General features: G+C 28.8%; 1 protein-coding gene across 1 annotated transcript in view; it reads left to right on the forward strand.

Moving 5' to 3' along the window:
• The window catches only part of LOC100203029 (signal peptidase complex subunit 2), a 28149-nt gene extending 10122 nt beyond the window's left edge, over positions 1 to 18027 (forward strand). The window contains exons 4-6 of the mRNA XM_065790917.1: positions 9965 to 10058; positions 17606 to 17724; positions 17863 to 18027. Of these exons, the coding sequence (XP_065646989.1) occupies positions 9965 to 10058; positions 17606 to 17724; positions 17863 to 17971 (322 nt within the window). The 3' untranslated portion in view covers positions 17972 to 18027. The remainder of the gene's footprint in view (positions 1 to 9964; positions 10059 to 17605; positions 17725 to 17862) is intronic.
• The last annotated feature ends 1973 nt before the right edge of the window (positions 18028 to 20000 follow it).

Raw genomic sequence — 20000 nt, forward strand, 5'->3', positions numbered from 1 at the left:
TCTAAAAATACTAAATTTAGCAATATTTAAACTTAAAATAAATATTTGTTTTGTATTAAATTGAACTTAAATTAAACATTTGTCTTCAATGAATCTTTTGCAAGTACTATACAAATATCTTTATATATTTACAAATTAATTGTTTTATTTTTAATCTTATTACAAATATTTTTTGGGGGTTGAGTAAAAATTTTTACAAATAAATAAGATTTACTGATTGTGGGAGAAAAAAAAACAACTTAGAAATCTCAAAAAAATATTCTACAATTGTGTCATATTGTGTAACTCTTGCAAATTAAACATGCACAAAATAAATTATCAAGTATTTAGGTTGCAGCATATACTATAAAGAAACTGAGAACCAGAGTAAAATTAGAAAAAATTAGCTTTTTCTAAAATGACAATTTAAGTTTTTATTGATATATATTTATTATTTAGTTTTAATCAAAAAGTTTAGCCCAAATGTTTTTTTGAATATTTTTTAAAATATGAACACAACTTGTCTTGGCACTTATGTATCCCTTTAATTTTGGCTGTTCTATCCTTGGAACAGCCAGTGTTGATGACTGTTATTCTTTGATTAAAAAGGGTCAATTATACACATACTTAAATCTGACCACATACTTGAATATATACTATATACAGACCTTGTTAAGAAGCGTACGCAGCTTGCATTTTGCCTGTGAAAAGGCGATTTGGCTATGCGTTTTTATGCAGTTTTGCGCTACGCAAAAATTTTTATCTTTTAGAATATTTTAAATTATCTTTTGATGTCATTAACGTGACGTTTATTCAGAAGAAATAAAATTGTAAGTAAAAGCATTTAACCGCAATTGTAAACTAATAGATTTTTTTGTTAAGGAAACGGTTTGTTTAATAATTTTTGTTGTTGTTAAAAATTAGTTAAAAAAATTAAAGTGTTTTAAGTTTTATCTTAAGGAATTAAATATATAAATTCTTTTTAAATATTTTATATTTTTAATATTATATCTTTTTAAATATTTTAAATTGTTTTTTGTCATAATAGTTTAAAAAATGCATGATTTATTTTAATGTAAATATTTTATTAATAAGATATTTTGTTTATTGTTAATTCAATAAAATAAAGTTTTAATGGCGTTCATTTAATTTATAAAAATAAATTATGATCAAGAATACGTTATCAGTAACTGATAAATAATAAAAAAAAACTCTTTATTGTTTAAAAACATTATTAAAAAGAGTTCACAAAATAAATAAGAAAAAATTTATTAACAGTTAATAAAATAACCAAAAACCAACTGTAAAATTATAAGAAAGTAAACAAATATTATGTTACGTTTTATGAAAAAAATATTTTTTTCAAAAAAAAATTAAGTTCATATTTGAAAAAAATAACAAAAATGATTTTTCAAATAGGAACTTAGATTTTATTTGTAACTTTTGTTATAGTGAGAAAAAAATAAACTGTTTGTATGATTTTTAACGCGTTAATAAAATAACTTTAATTACAATGCGGTACTTGAAAAGACGCTAGTGGTGCAATAGAACTTCTAACAATACAAAATATATTTGCCAAATACAATTGAGTTACTTAGAAATGCGGTACGCATTTTCGTTATGCAGCGAAATCTTGTAACAAGGCCTGTATATAGGTCTGACTATATATTTGAGTATTATTTTTTTATTCAGCTATTTGTTCATTTATTCAGCTATTTGTTGTAAAAATTTTTAAATCCTCTGAACATTATTTTATTTACTTTTGTTTGGTAAATTTAATAGTCATTGCATAGAATGGCTTTTTTTTTTTAATTCTGATTTACTCCCAGCAAGGCTGCAAGCAATCACTATTAAGTTGGGAGTTACTAGAAAAAAATAATAGTTATAGAGCAAGGAAATGGTTGATAGAAGACTTTGATTGTATGAGTCAGGAAAACATGAAGATGGGAGAGAGTTTTAAAGGGTTGAAGTGCTGGGAAAAAAACTAGACAAATAAAAGAATGAGACTTTGATGAATGACTAGTCAAGCGCGAGTGAGTTTTAGTTAATAGAACTAGAGATGATACCACCTTTGAGCAGCGACCATGGTATTATTTGTAGAAAAAAAAAGGAGATACAACTTTACGATGATGGAAAATTATAAAAATATGTAAAATCAAAATCATTGTAAACATAGTTGGAACTGATCTATCTTAGCAGATAGACCGGGTCCAACTATGTTTACAATGCGTTTTTTGACCTTGTCTAGAAGAAAAAGAGCATCATTAGAAGAACCAGCCCAAATAAGACAACAGTATTCCATACATGGACAAATAAGAGATTTGTAGAGGTAGAGAATGTAATCAGGAGAGAGAAAATGGCAAGCACGATAAAAAGAAGTAACCTTAGCTAATTTAGCAATCAATTGTATATATGGTCTCAATGAAAGGTCAGTAGTAAATGATAATCCAAGAAGATGTAAAAAAGAGGACTCAGTGAGGGGGTTGCCATTCATCAATATAGGAATGTTGAAAGTACTGCAATAGTTGTTTGCAGTAAATAACTGAGTTTTGTTGTAGTTAAAATTTACTAACCACAGTGAGCCCCAATCTGTTACAGAAGTGAAATCAGATTCAAGATCAGCTGCCTGTTCTAAACGATTGAAAAGAGAAGACTTTTTGTCAAGACAGGAGTATAAGTTGAGTCATCAGCAAAAAGAGCTACTTTAGATGTAAGATTGTCGGGAAGATCATTATGTGGCCTTGAGAATGCGCACCAAAAGCATTAACAGGAGCACCATCTATGTGCAACATGGCACTGTTAATACACTGATATTTTCCAGGTGTTGATGGAATCAGCCTCTCTGAAAGCTACCACAGAGTTCGGGAAACCTTACTACCAGCTAACCTCAGAACCATTTAACTAAGTATTAAAGCCTTGTTAGGAGATAACAGGAAGACTTGCATAGCCACTATCAAGGAGGCACAAGCAAAAACCTCTGAGAAAAGTCAAGAAGATCCAGCATTCATCATCCTAGATAGGAAACAATGTAACACAGGCTGTAGGCTGGCATAGATGTAAATCTATGCCAGCCTAATAGATGAAGAAGGGGTTCAAAGCTGGTCAACAGAATTATTCTTCTTACCCCTAAAATCTTTGCCTAGAAGGCTTCATACAAAACAGTAGCTGGATGCAGTTAACATCTGCCCAAAATGAGTATTTTTATTGAGACACCATCTCTTTACTCAACCAAGCCTTTACTCAACCAAGAGCCCCAAGGCAGGGGATTTTAAAGGCAGCAGGGATGGGGCAGGTGGTACTGGGTTACATATACCAGTAGCAGGGTGATAGTGATGATCCTGAACCTGACCTGGATTGATTCTAGTGCCACTAACCCTACTGGCACTAAAGCTCAAAATTTTTGTCTTTTATAATCACTTGCTCAAATAGTTAACTTGTGACTTTTTTTTTATAGGCAACCTTGTCTCTTTGGTTTGTGTCTTGTCCCTCAGTTTTTGTGGTTACTTTCTCCTTTTTCTCCTTTAGATGATTTAAACAATGCTATAATATTACTATGAATTTTATCTTGTATTCTTTTTCACCAGACCATGCTATCATTGCATTTCTTACTTCAACCTATCATACCATAATATTGCCATTAAATAAAATTATATTTTATAATTATCATTTATTATATGGTATTATATATATACATATATATATATTTATATATATATATATAAATATATATATATATATAAATATATATATATATATATATATATATATATATATATTAAACATCTTATATATATATATATATATATATATATATATATATATATATATATATATATATATATATATATATATATATATATATATATATATATATATATATATATATATATATATATATATATATATTAAACATCTTCGCTTCCAACAAGGCTGGAGGCAGCCACTAATTAAAGTTGGAAGTTACTGAAAGAAAAAAGATGAAGATTGTAGAGCAAGATAAAGATTGACGGACGTAGAGCAAGATAAAGATTGACGGACGACTTAAAGGATTGCAAATTATATGAATTAGGAAAGCAAGATGAAGGAAGCGAATTCCAAAGAGCTGATGTTCGAGGAAAAAAACTAGACAAATAAGCGTTTTTGGAGTACTTAGGAACAGTCACAGAAAAAGGATGACACTTAATTGAATGACGAGTAACACGAAAATGAATTTTAGTAGATGGCACAAGAGACGCTAGCTCTTTAGAGAAGTGCCCATTATAGTATTTGTAGAAAAGAGAAAGAGAAGCAACATTATGATGATGTGACAATGGTTGGAGGTTGGCTGCAAGAGCAGGTCCAACTATGTTTACAATGCGTTTTTGCACCTTGTCTAAAAGAGAAAGACATCATTGGAAGAACTGTCCCAGATATGGCAACAGTATTCCATACAAGGTTACAAGATTTATAGAGATAGAGAATAGAATCCAAAGTAAGAAAGTGACGAGCTCGATAAGGAGATGCAACCTTAGCAGATGCTAGTTTTGCAACTGATTTGATATATGGTTTCCAAGAAAGATTGGAAGTAAGAGTTAATCCTAGAAGATGAAGAGTAGATGACTCATCGAGTACATCACCGTTCATAAATATAGGAAGATCTAAATTATTGCGATAACGATTGGCTGAAAAAAATTGAGTTTTATCTGAATTAAAGTTCACCAGGCACTGTGAGCCCCATGCTGTAGCATAAGTGAGATTCTTTTCAAGTTCAAATGCCCCCTCCAAGCATTCAGAGGGTGTTGGTTTCTTATCATGACAAGAATAAATGGTAGTATCATCAGCAAACAATGCCACCTTAGATGTGAGAATATCTGGAAGATCGTTAATGTAAATTAGAAAGAGTATAGGGCCAAAGATAGAACCTTTAGGAACCCCTGAAGTTACAGAATAAGAAGAAGAGTGCTGTCCGTTGAGGACAACTTTTATACTACGATTGGAAAGGGAGGATTCAATAATCTTAAAGATTTTGCCGGATACACCATAAGAGGAAAGCTTATGGAGAAGACTAGCATGCCAAACTTTATCAAAAGCTTTTGAAATGTCAAGAGCGATGGCCTTAACCTCTCCACCTTTATCTAATGCACGATAAAACCTATCAGTTATTACTGTTAGCAAATCAGCTGTAGAACGAGAAGATTGAAATCCATATTGATGGTCAGAAAGTAAGTTATTAGATTCAAGATGAGAAATTAAATGTTTGTTAATTAAAGACTCAAAAACCTTGCTTATGATAGGAAGAAGACTAATGGGACGGTAGTTAGACGAATCAGATCGTTCTTCAGAATTTTTGAAGGTAGAGATAACAGATGCCGCTTTCCAGCAGGCTGGAAAACAAGACTCTGATAAGCACTTCTTGAATAGTTTTGAGAGTATAGATGACAGCTCAGGAGAACACTTCTGCAAGACTGTAACAGGTATGCTGTCCAGGCCACAAGCTGTAGAAGAGTCTAGGCAGGAAATCACTTTAGATACAGAAGCTGGAGTGATATGAATGTAAAGCAATGGATCAACCTGTTTGTTGGCAATATCAGGTAGAACGCAACTAGTGGAATCAAGAGATGATATTGATGAAAAAGTTTTTAGCAAACAATTCGACTTTGAGTTTAGGTTAGGTGACAAAGTCTGAACCATACAAGAGACGTGGAATTACAGATTTGCCCTTATTATTGATATTATTAAAGATTCTCCAGAAGTCACGAGAGCTTAATTTTTGAGATGAGATACAAGATTTCATGACCTGAGAATAGCGGGTTTTGGCGTTAGACAAAACTTTTTTACAATTGTTTCTAGCAGTAATAAACAGACGTCTGTTTTCTGGAGATTTGTTTTGCTGATAAATATGCAAGTAACGGTTTCGATTGGCAATTGCAGCAGCACAGTGTGAGGAAAACCATGGAGGAGAGTGAGGCTTGATCTGGAATTGTCGAGAGGGAACAAAACATTTAATGCCAGCGTGAATCCACGAAGTTATGTAAGAAGCACATTTGTCGACAGGAAGACAAAAGATTTCTACCCAAGGGCCATCACGATGAAAATGACAGAAAGAATCCCAGTCAGCTTTACTGTAGTTGTAAGAGGTTTGATAATAGGGGGATTCAGGTGATGAAGAAGAATGAGATATTAGTTTTAAAGAGATCAAACTGTGATCAGAAGCACGTAAGGGTGAATGTGGAGAAACTGAGCACTGGCTAGGATCAGAAACAAGACATAAGTCGAGTAGAGAAGGTAAATGATTCGGGTTGTCAGGAAAGCGTGTTGGAAAGTTGACTATTTGAGTTAGGGATTGTGAAAGGCAAAAGTTGTGGGCTTAAAAGCCTGCAGAGCCACTGACACTAGAGCCAAGCCATTCAGAGTGGTGAGCATTAAAGTCACAGACAACAACTATATTAGCTGATGGATAAAGAGAAAGGGCTTGGTCAATATGATCAGAAATAACATCAAAAAGAGTGCAGTCTTGAGATGAAGGAGAGCGATATAGAACAAATAGAAAGGCAATGGAGTGAAGTGGTGCTAAACGAAAGCACATGAAAGAATAGTCTGTGGATTCAAATCTAGTTTCACGACAAATGGGTGAACTCTTACGAATATAAATGCCCAGGCCAAGCATGTGACTATTGGAGTCTTTACGAATTAAAGGAAGATAACCATCAACACTAAGATCGCAAGATGAGACAGCTGCACTCAAATTAGTCTCACAATAAGCAAGTAGGTCTGGTGAACTTTGCAAGAGATAAGACTCAACAGAAGAAAAGTTACTTTGAAGACCATGAATATTATTGAACGATAGGTTTAGAGAACTTGGTGATGATGATGGTTTTTTGTGTTTTATAGTTTTTGGTACTTTATTCATTTTAAAATTGGATTGAAGAACTTGACTCAAAGCATAGATAGTACTCAGAACACTGTTTAATAGCCCAAGCAATTCCCTCATTACTACTAATAAACCCTAAACCGTAACAAAGGGCTCCAAATGTGGTCTCCGCAATGCACACCAAAAGTACAAACAGGGACACCATCCATGCACAACATGGCACTGTAAATACTTTGATATTTTTCAGCTGTTGATGGCCTCTCTGAGAGCTACCACAGAGTTTGGGAAACCTGACTACCAATCGGCATCAGAACAATAAAACTGAGTTTTAGAGCTGTACCCTCATTAGGAGATAATAGAATGAGTTGCCTAGTCATAAAAACAGAGACACAAGCAAAACCCATGCATTGAGTCAAGAAGATCCAGCATTCAACATCCTAAACTGGAAGCAATGTATTAAAAATACATCTGTGCCAGCCTAATAGATGAAGAAGGGGTGCGAGGCTTAAGTCTTTGCCTAGAAGGCCTTCTACAAGACAATAGCCGGGTGCATTTAACATCTGCCCAAGATGAGTATTTTTATCGAGACACCACACACATATATTTATATATATATATATATATTTATATACATATATATATTTATATATATATATTTATATATATATATATTTATATATATATATATATATATAAATATATACATATATATATATATATAAATATATATATATATATATATATATATATATATATATATATATATATATATATATATATATATGTATAATATTATAGCCATATTTATTTATTTTTGTTATTTTTTTTGTGATTGTCCTTGAGGTGATATCTTTTTTGTCTCTGCTAAAAATTGTGTTTCTTTTATAATCTTCTTGATTGATTGAGATCACATTGAGACAAAAAAGGTTTAATTCTTTTTTTTTTTTTGGTTACCCCATGGTTTTTGGTTACCCCCATGGTTTTTGATTACCCCCATAGTTTTCTCCATGTGCAACTGCTATTACTAATGATTTATTTTTTATATTTTTTCACAGATTTTTAAAAACAAATGACTTTTTATTATAAAAGTATTGTCAAACACCAAGACCCATTGTTGTTGGGTAGCTAAATTTCATATTTTATTTCCCTTCCAAAAAAAGAAGATTAATTTACTGTTAGACATCCAAATCACTCCTGCTTTTGTTGCTTCTGTAAACTCTTCTACATTTTGTGGTCCAGATAAGATTCTTACAAAAGTGTTCTCTTGAACTCTCTTCATTACTAATTCTTTAAACTATAAAACAAATACTTAATGATTTTTTTTTCCTGTCTGCTGGAAAACTCTTAATAAGGCTCAGATCCCTCTAACTTATGATCAGTCTTATTATTGTTAGCAAAACCATGAAATTCCTATCTAACAAACTGTAATAATAGAAAGATTTGGTTGTGTGCAATACAGCGAGGCATTGGCTTTTACTCTTGACACATCAAAGGGTTCTGATAAAGTCTTGCATGCTGATTTTTTTCATAAGCTGTCTTTATATGGTGTATCCAGAGATTTTTTTTAAATTTTTTTCCTTCATTTCAATTATCCAGAGTATCACAATGTCCCATCCCTGGTCCTGTATTGTCTCTTATCTAAGGTAGCCCTATTTACTGACCACACATCTATATATTCCAGTCTTGACAAAACCCATCACTTTTGTCAAGAAGATCATCAAGTTTAGAACTAGCAACCGATCTTGATTTGGATTTGCCTTCTGTGAAAGTTTGGGATTTGCAGTGGCTAGTGAATTTTAACCCAAACAAAACTCAGTTATTTACTACTAACAATTATCACAATATTGTTGATATTCTTATATCGATGAATGGCAACATGCTGAGTCACCTATACATCTTTCAAGTTTATCATTCAATGCTGACCTTTCATAGAAACCAAATACACAATCCATCGCAAAGTTAGTATCTGCCAGGGTAACCTCTGTTTATGTTTCCATTTTCTGATACTACTGATTCCATTCTCACCTCTATAAATCTCTTATTTGTCATTATATAGAATGTTTTTACATTTATGGTGGTTCTTCTAATAAGGCCCTCTTTCTTTTAGAAAAGGTCCAAAAATCCAAACTGTGAGTCTCTATTGTTATATTCTATTTATTTTTTACAAATACTACTTTAGTTGCTGCTCAAGTCGTTGCATCAACCTCAATCTCTCATGACATGTGCTTCTGCAAAGTCTTTTACTATAACTGTTCTGCAAAGTAACTCTAACTGTTCCTTCATGTCTCAAAAATCTTTTTTACTAAAAAACTTTTGAACTTTTCTTGAACTTTTGATTCGATCTTCTCTCTCCAAAAAGAAATGTCTTCATGTTTTCTTTGCTATACAATACCAAAGTTTTTTAAGTCTTCCTTAGTCTTCTTTCAACTGTTCTTTGACTCTTTGAGTTCCTTTTTGCATTCTGGTTATTAACTCCCAATTTGCACTCAGCTTATTAACTTCCTCCCCCTCATCACAACATCGTAGCATGATGTAATATATGGACAACCCCCATTTTTGTATTCTTTTGATACACCAGTTAGCTTTAGTATCTTTTTGTTGAAAAATTTAAATAAAAAATGCAATAAACAAATTATTTATATTTGTTGTGCATATATATATATATATATATATATATATATATATATATATATATATATATATATATATATATATATATATATATATATATATATATACATACATACTATAGCTTATATAGATAACAAATTGTTACTAGTTTTTCCTATCTTTATAGCATACAGCATTTTCAGAAAATGAAGAAAATACAAAGAAATATGAAAGGAAATATTGCTGCTCTATATGGCACTCTTTTTGCGGGCTACAGCCTATAAAATAGTTGATGTATGTACTGTAGTTTCCCGGCAGGTTATTTCTTTGTGGCATCAGAGATGTTATCTAAACATGCATTTATAGTTTTAGTTCAAATTTAATTTAAATTTAGTAGTATTTTTTTTGGTAATATTTAGATCTGTAATATCAACAAACTTACAAAATCGGGAGTATTGAAAAAATAAATATACTAATTTACATTTAAAACTTTTTATTTATTTAAAAAACCTTGATGATTGTTAGTTACTTTACCCTTATGTCAATTCTAACACTGTTTATGACCTTCATTGAGAAGAATATTATTCTTTGTGCATCTCAGAAAGAATCATCAGGATTGGTAAGCTTTATTATTACTTTACTTGTTGCCATGACTTCAAAATTTCTATATAACCTTTATCACTAAAATGGATAAATCTTAAAAGAGAATTATTTTATTTCTAAAGTTTTTTTATTTTTGTTAAAATTTTTAATTTCTTGAAATTTATGATTCTCTGATACATGCTAGTTATATGCAGAAAATGTTGCTTGTGTGTTTTTTAATGCTTTTAATATGTAAGTATCATTTGACATATTTGCGAGACATTCGATTTTTTTCTATCACAAACAGTCTTTGAGAAAGACAACACACTAGCCCCCAAATTTAAGATAAATATTGACTTATATATAAAATATAAACTTTTACGGATCCTTAACAAACTTTATTTAGAGGTCACACCTTTAATAACCAATGTTTGAAATTAAAACTCTAGCTGTTTGTGCTAGACTTTTAAATCGTTTTTTTAATTACACTACTTTTAAATTTCAATTGATCATTTGTTATCACATGAGTTTTTAAATTAAAAGAACTTGGCGTTATAATAGCACATATATAATAATTTGTAAGGTTATTTAATGTTTTAATTTAGTATAAGAAAAGTATAAATTGAATCTAAGTTATAATGCATGAAATAGTAAAAAATGCAGTTGTGAAAATGTTTTGCAAAAAGAAAGTGTGAGAGTGCATTATTATAATGGTAATATTAACTTATAATAATAATCTATAGTATTGTATATTATCCCATGTACCAAAAATCATAAGTCATATAAATACCACACCAGTGCTCAAAATAATTATTTAAAGTTTGCTAATCAACACTGATTGGCTGTAATAATGAAATTTGAAAAGTAGGTGATCAAATAATTTTTTGAAGAATTTTTCTGTAAATTTTCACCTTGTTTTTGTAAGCATAACGCTTGTAATTAAGTCAAATAATACATATAAAATGATAATAAAGTCAAATAATACATACAACTATTGTAATAAAGTCAAACAATACATATAAAATGCTATTAAAAAAAAAATTGATTTAAAGAATAAGTTTTTTATAAAAGTTATATAAAACCTTTTTTCATATTTTGCTGTTTTTATCTTAATTATTTTTATATTTCATTGTTTTTTTTAACTTTATTTAGAGTTTACTTAAAATATTTTTGTCTCCATTAAAATCAAAAACTATCGTTTATATAAACCAAGTCGCTTTTAAGATTAAAAGCAATAGTTTTTTTTTTTTTTAAAAAAAAAGTTAATTATTGTGCTATATAATGGTTATTTGTCATTTATTTTGTTTTCCATAGTTTTCAATAAAAATGCTTCAAACTCAAACAATCCTTTTTTAGATAAGTATTTTTCAATTGATACAAGTACAAAACTGGCTACATGTAAGATTACAGAAAAGATTAATGAAAAAGTGATTTCATGTGGCATGCAAATAAAAAATTCAAAAGTTTACATTATGAAATAGCATTTGGAAAGATCACGTCTATCAGAATATAAAATTGTTGAATTGGAAATGAGCCTTATGACCAAAGAAAATCTTCAGAATCATTTTTATCACATACACAAGATTTCAATACTAAAAATAACTAAACAGACTGCTTTAGATTCTTTTGCTATCGCTAGTAGTAGAACAATAAATCAAATTAGTGCTAAAACTTTTAATAAGGGAATTATTAAAATGGTAGTGAATAACAGAGATTCATTGAATACATTTGAAAGGTTTCAGTTGGTTACAGGCCAATTAGGTAAAACTCTTGGATTCAATACTAGACATGGCTCTGTATGCAATTTGATTAATGAATTTGCTTTCAAAAAGAAAGCTGAAATAAAGGAAATGTTATAGAAATTTATTTTTGTGAAAATAGATGCAGGCACTCAACACCAAAAGAATTATTTGGGAATAAATATTCAATGTTATGTGGGAAAAAATTAAGTTAAAACTTTGGCACTGATAGATACAGAAGGACAGCACAACTCTGCTGCTGTCAACAAAATGGTGGAAGATACTCTATATAGATTTGGTATCAGCAAAGGTCGGGTAGTATATGCAAGTGTAGACAATGCAGCCAATATGATAAGAGCAATGACACTTTTAAACAAATATTCAGGTTATAAATTTTTTTGAGATGAAGCTTTGGAGGACAAAGAGCAAAAGGAGTTTTTACAACAGGATACAAATGAGAAAGAAAGTGCAGCAGCTTGGGAAATAAATCTCGAATGGTGTCAAAAATTGTCTACTGACATTATGCTGACATTATGCTGATGTGCTAGCTATTTATGATGCTTCAAAAACATTTTTTACATAAAGTTTTTTTTTGCCCAACTTTTGGCAAAAGTCTGTTATGCTGTAAAGAAACTAAGAAATTCACATACAATATGCTTAGCAAGGAAGCAAAACAAGGTCGTTCCCATTTTGGATAATGAGAAACGCTGGGGTTCTACATTCCAGATAATTGAAAGATACTTTTTGATCATATATTCTTTCTATGCCCTGAAATATGAGATGAGTTGAGTTATCTTAGCAATCTTTTAAAAATGCTGTATGATGTGACAGCTAAACTTTAAGGAATTGACATTACTCCAGGAGAGTTCCTAAAGGAATGGTTGAAATTGAAATCTGACCTAGAGAAGAATAAATGACTAATTGTGGAAGACATTGTAAAATCAATGCAAAAAGAAAAAAAAAACTTTTTCATAATGATATATTTTTAACTGCAGTTTATGTTGCTTCTAGATATAGAATACTGTTGGTAAAAATCCAGATAATACGAGCAAAACAAGGCTTAAAAACAGTAGCAGAAAAAATTTATGAAAGAGATGCCAAAAATATAATAAAAAGTCAAGAAATAAGAAATACTGCTGAGCCATCTTCAACACTTCTTTCAGTTTTAAGTAAATCTAATTCCTATGGAGAAAAGGATGTGTTTGAAAAAGAGTTTGATGAGAAAGAAAAAAGGACAAGTGTGACCAAAATTAAATTTAACGATAAAAGTACTTTTATTACAAATTTTATGGACGACTGTAGGATAATAAGAGAAATGGGTTGTTTAAAAGTGAAATCAGCTTTTGAGGGAATTGAAGAATACTCAAAAAGAATACAAGAAGCGTTCAGAGTAGTCACTTGTATGCCTGTCTCACAAGCAAGTTTAGAGAGACTATTTTCTGCGCTTAAGTTTATATCGAGCAATCTGTGTTCTTCACTTAAACCTGATATTTTAGATCATATTTTATTTTTGAGGACAAATCAAGATTTTGATTAATAAAATATTATTAGTTACTGTCATAAAACAAAAATAAATATTTTTGATTTTTTTTGTGAAGCTGCTCCGGAGTTGGAGCTGGAGGTGGAGCCAGAAATTTTAAAGGAGCCCGAGCCAATTTGGAGCCAAAGCCAATTTTGAGACCTCAGCTCCAAAGCCCTGTTTTGCACTGCACCACTCACCTATAACTCGGTAGCAAGACTTAATTAGTTAAATGCATCAGCATTTTTCAAACTTATTTAAATTAAATTATGTAAATGTTTTTCTTTTAAAAAATTTTCTGTTTGTTTTTTATTATTTATTAGTGATAAAAAAGAAAATTGTTGATACCATAACTTGTGATAACTGGTATGTTGTAGTGCTAAATATTTTACAGTGTAGTTTACTAAAACATGCCAAGCATCCAAACATCCTTTTCTTTTGTCGAACTCAGCATATAGCAACAGCGTTTTTTAAATGTTGTTTTTCTTTTTCTTTTTTTGGAAAAAACCTTTATTCTTTTATCTAGGAATGTATCAATTTCAATACCTTTAAGCCAGCCTTCTGTATCAAAATTTTCGTGCCATACAATACGGTAATAGTATGCTATAAAAAAATTACTCAATAAGAATTGACTTTGGTTTTTTTACTAAATGTTTAACATTTGCAAAATCATCAAGTGCGTCACTCTTGAAAAAAGTCTTTCCAACCTTTTCAGTCACTTTGGCAAGGAAACACAGTTAGCAAATAGATAATTCTTGTAATTTGAACATGATGTAATTAGTTTATAGTCATAGTATTTAACTAGTCTGGAAAGGCGGGGCATTATAACACACAAGTTCCTCTCTATACGAGTGCTCAGCCTACTCTAGAGTGCATCAAATTGTAAACATTGTATTTCGCTATACTTAAGTTGCATATATTCTGGAATAAATATTGAAATAGCAGGAGCAAATTGTGTTTGTTTTGGTTATTTAGTTTTAAGAAATTCTTTTGGGTTGCATAGATATTTCGTATTCCCAATAAAAATGATGAATATAGCATAAAATAAAAATAATAACAGTTAATAAATATAGTTACGTGACAGAGTTTGTAATGGTTTAAATATGCTTTATGAAAATATTTTATAGATGCAAACATTTCATCGACTGTTTAACTAGATGGATGTCTATAGATATAAATGCTTAGTATTATAAATTCAGAGTATATTTATTTGAAATGTTAGACAATAAAGCCTAATAAACTCTATATCCTATAGTAAGTAAACTTCATACTTAACTGGATTAGTTAATAATTTACATATCACTTTTATGCTTCACTGGAAACAAGAAAATTCAGAATATTATGTTGTATTGGAATGTATATTGAAACAAGAAAATTCAGAATATTGTTGTATTGGAATGTATATTGAAACAAGAAAATTCAGAATATTATGTTGTATGGGAATGTATATTGAAACAAGAAAATTCAGAATATTATGTTGTATTGGAATGTATATTGAAACAAGAAAATTCAGAATATTATGTTGTATTGGAATGTATATTGAAACAAGAAAATTCAGGATATTATGCTGTATTGGAATGTATATTGAAACTAGAAAATTCAGAATATTATGCTGTATTGGAATGTATATTGAAACAAGAAAATTCAGAATATTATGCTGTATTCAGGTTATGTTGTATTGCAATGTATATAATAGCAAATATGTAATTATGTTTGATGCAAAAAAGATGAGCTAAAAAGTCTGCTAATAAATATTGTGTATCAAAAAAAAAATAGTTACAGAATTCCATTTCAAAATCTACCTTGATTGTAAGTTTTAGCAATGATTTAGTATTTATAATGTTAAATAAAAACTAAATCACAGAAAAATATCTCACCTTTTAGGCAGTGTAGGAAGAAATGACAAAAAACTAAACTCATCTCTAACTAAAATATAATATCCCATGATAATTTTCTAGTTTTAAAGTCTGCTGCAGTGTATGATGATATACTTAACTAATCTTGCTGACTTTTTCACAATTGGTTCCACTGCATGACAAATGTTTCTTTTACTTTAGAAAGCAATCAAAATTTGTAAACTTAACTCCTTATAAATTATTTATTATTACTTGCAATTTGCGATGGAGTTTCTGCAAATTGCAAGTTGCTCAAAATGCATTTTAAATGATTCATTTATACCTGATCCACCACATTCAAATGTGATTTATCTAACTTAAATACAGATAAAAAAAGGTATATGTAGAATGATGGTATGTTTATACTGTAGAACCATATTGCTTATATATTCTATGAAGACAGAGAATGTGGCTTTCGTATTTTACCTAAACTTACTTTTGAACATATAAAGGTGCATTTATTAAGGAGTGTTAAACCTGATGTAAGATGTAAATAATAAGTTTTAGCTGTATTAAACTACATTTTCGAATACAGTATTTTTGGTGTTTTACTACATTACGGAATAGCTTATTTCAAATTAACTTTGGACACCTACTATCACTTGGATTGCAAGGAAAACCCATCTTTTAATGACTTAAGCTTTAATAGTAACAAAAATTAACAAAAAATACATATAGTAGCTGGAAATGTAATGTATTTAGCTTCACGGGTAATATAAAGTATTGTATTATAGAAATATAGTATTGAGTCATGCCAAAAAAATAACAGTTACTACTTGCTAAAAGCAACTAATAATTGTTTGCATTATTTAAAAAATAATGTTATTAGATTTGTTTGAAATTATATATATATTTTTATAAAACATGTAAAATATTAGTGTTGTCAAAAATATTTTAAAATAGATAAGACAATTAAATCATTTTTATTAATCAATCTTGTATTACTGTTTTATTATAAAGTTTTTAAAAAATATGTGGTTACAAAAATAGCGGTTTTAGTAGGTTCAAGTCATTTCACTTCCTCTTTCACTTCCTCTTAATGTCCTCGTTTCAAAATTTTTTTAATTGATGCTCTTTGTATATCAATTTTTTTTAAATCTTGAAAGGTTTCAGTTTATCTTTTGCAAAATAAAGTCTACAACTTGTATATACGGTGTTAGACAATCATGCACATTTAGCAGCAAGCAAATATGATAAATACTGCTCATGATACAATTTAGACATGTTAGAACTGAAACTATTTGTAGGATAAGAGGTACTAAAAACATTCCCACTAAGTCATAATATTTTGCTTAGTAATGTATTGAGATACATACCTAAATGTTATAATATCATTGATAAAAGAGGTACCAGTCAGATAAACAAAAGTTTTGATACTTCAAAACTTAAAAGGAAAGTACAATTTTGGCTAAGGTTATAAAAAGAACTATGGTTATAAAAAAAATATTTTGTAGAATCTGCAGTAAAAAATTTCAAGATTTCCATCAAATGAATTTTACATTTTTTAAAAAGTTTTACAGCTTAGCCTCTAGTTAAAAAAATGTAACAAAGTTTTTTTACCTAGAGGCTAAGCTGTAATGACTTTTTCTTAAAATACTTGAAATATTTATAATTGATTTTAAATTCAGCTTATAGCAGGGTACCATTTATCTGTAGCAAGTTTTTCTGTAATCTGAACTAAAGAATTTTGAAATCTAATAAGATAAGCTTTTGTTTTTTTTTATTCTTTACTAGATTGTTTATCAATCTTATCCTTGTGTTTGGCATTGAGGTGCTAATTCACTTTGCGATATACATCGTTTCTTGCAAAACAAACACAAATATACTTTGTTCATTTTGGTTAGAATAAAATAAAAATTTCAACTAAAATTGAGAATTGTTTCCAATAGCAACTCAATAGTTGCTAAAATAGCATTGAGCTCATTCAAATTATCAAAGTCTGCACCAGAAAGAGTTATTTTTTAAATATTTGACGCACTCTCAGTCCAGTCACCCTGTAAAGTTCAAGTTATTTTATGAAATTTTTAGAAAACAGCCAGTGTTTCCAGACTGGTTAAATGCTATGACTATAGTTTTAGCTTGTTGAATAAACCTAGTTAATACATTTGTCTCATCACTTTGAAAAGATTTTGGCGTAATATTAATTAGTGCTTGAATTTCATTAAATAAATGTAAAGAGGCATATGTGTGTGTGTATATATTTCCCAAAATTATTTCTGAATTGAAAATTTGATCAGCAAGTAAACTTATTTAAATATGAATAATCATTAAATGCTTTTGATTGAGTAAACATAAATAAAAAAGAGCGAGAATTCAAAAGGATATATATTAATGTTCTCCAAAGTTAACAAATCATACAAGAAGTAGTTCAGTTGTCAGAAAAGTAATCAGTTTCAGATCAATAATCAAATTTTTTACATGTTTTTTTTAGGATCCTGACTCAGAATGGAAAATCTCCACAACAATGAAGAGATTTTCAAACATATTTACTTTTGATATTAGTAAATTAGATGGAACAACAACAAAAAAATATAATGCATCATTTTCCAAGTACATTTTATATTTTTCTTTTTTTTTGAAAATGTTTTTGAAGCAATTGTAATTTATTGTAATATTTTAATAAATTAAATAGTTATGCTTTCTTTATGAATAATGTTAATTTTCTTGACATTATTTGTCTTATTTTAGGTGTGTTTCATCCTGGGTTGATGAAAAAGGTGTTGTTGTTATCGACTTATTAAAAGCTGACATTTTGAAATGTCATGAAAGTATAACTTCTTCGAAGAAAAATCAATAAATTAAAAAAATATTTTATGATATTACTTTTTTTTTGCTAATAAAGTTTTGGCTCAATTACTTTTTATCTCTACTCCAGATTAATGCCAAAATCATGTATATTAGCTGTTTTTTCTTTTTTCTGATTTGCCCAATAAGTTGCTCTATGATGTCTTTATGGTCTTATCAAAAAGCACCATGGAAGAACATAGAATTAAATAATTTATGCTTCCTTGCTTATTAATGTTACTAATTAACCACAAACCTCTTGATTCAAAGGCCAATCGCTGTAACCACTGTATCACAGTTGCTCACCTTGGATAGTTGTCTTTAAAAAAAAATTTTTTTATAATTTATAAGTATTATTTTTGCAAAAGGTGATTGATTTGCTTTTTTACAGAATTAACATTAGTATTTTAAAATTATCTAATAATTTATAAAAAATTTAATCTATTAAAAAATTTCAATTCCTATATGTTATATGAGTTTTTCCATATTGTATGTTTGTAATAAATTGATGCAATCTGAAACAATGCAAAATAAAAAACACACCAAATATTGGTTTTGAAGGTTTTAGTTTTAGCAGAGACACATTAGTTTGGTATATTAGATATATTTTGATAATAAATCACAGTTTAGGCTTATTAGTGCCCGGAGTCCTGGCCTTGGCTGAATATAGTTTTTTACCACCTCATTTCCAGCTAAACAGATATGTTAGCAGGGGTTATTACCTGGGGCTATGATGTAATGTATTTTACATTATATTTATAAGTTTATGTATATTTATAAATTTAATGTAAATTTATGTTATTTATATACTGGCATATATATATATATATATATATCAATTTCAGTCGTGTTCTATGATTTCTTGCAAAAACCAAAGGTTTTTTAATGTAATGGTGGCCAAAAACATTGTTTTGTCTTGAGCGATGCTTTACTGTTGCATAAAATCAGAAAATTTGTAACCATAAACTTATTATGAATTTCTTTGACACTTTAATGCAGATCTGCCTTTGACAATCTTACTGTAATAATATCTTGGGAAAAAAATGTTGATTTCAGCCTTCCTGACTTTGGCAATGCTTGGAAATAATTCCATTGTTAAAAAACTTTCAATGTATAGCCAAATGTTGATAAAAGTATCTATATATATACTGTCTACCAAATATATATTTTTTTATGTATAAAAATTATATATAGTATATATATATATATATATATATATATACTATAAAGTATATATATATATATATATATATATATATATATATATATATATATATATATATATATATATATATATATATATGTATTAATATATGTATATATATGTATTGGATGTTATACATAAAAATATATATTGCGATCAAAAGTTTGTAATATTTTGAAAAATTTGGGAAAAGTAAAAAATAATCGCTCAAAAAATTTTCCAGATTTTGAGAATTGTTATATCATGGCCTACTTAAATACGCTGCAAGGCATGTTGCTTGCAAGACCAAAAGTAAGGCTAGTTGTTACAATTTAGTTTCATAAGGTTAACGACGGAAAACAATAATATCTAAATATTAAAGCAAGCAATTATATTTCAATAAAGTATATAACTTGAGAAAAAAGTATAATAAACATAAAACAAAATACAGCTATGGAAAAAAACAATTTATTAAAAAAATAAAATAGTTTTAACAAAAAATACAGTTAATGACAAAACATAATCCATCATAAATTAGTTTTAGTAAAAGATAACAGCTATTGGATAGCCAAAATAATAATAATAAAAACTTAAATAATAATAATAAATGATAATAATAATAATAATAATAATAAGCCAAATAAAAAATAATAACAGCTATTGGATAGCAAAATAAATAAACTTCTAGAATTCAAACAATGTGTCATTCAATTCAGTCTCTAAAACTTGTAAATAATAAATGTATTATAATAAGTTTATTTTTTGATGTGTCAATTTTTAAATCTTTTTGAATCTTTTTATTTTGAATTGATTTTTCATTATTATAAAATATATTTATAACAGTTTATATTATAACAGT

Source organism: Hydra vulgaris, chromosome 02 (assembly GCF_038396675.1).
Source record: "Hydra vulgaris chromosome 02, alternate assembly HydraT2T_AEP".
NCBI lineage: Eukaryota > Metazoa > Cnidaria > Hydrozoa > Anthoathecata > Hydridae > Hydra > Hydra vulgaris.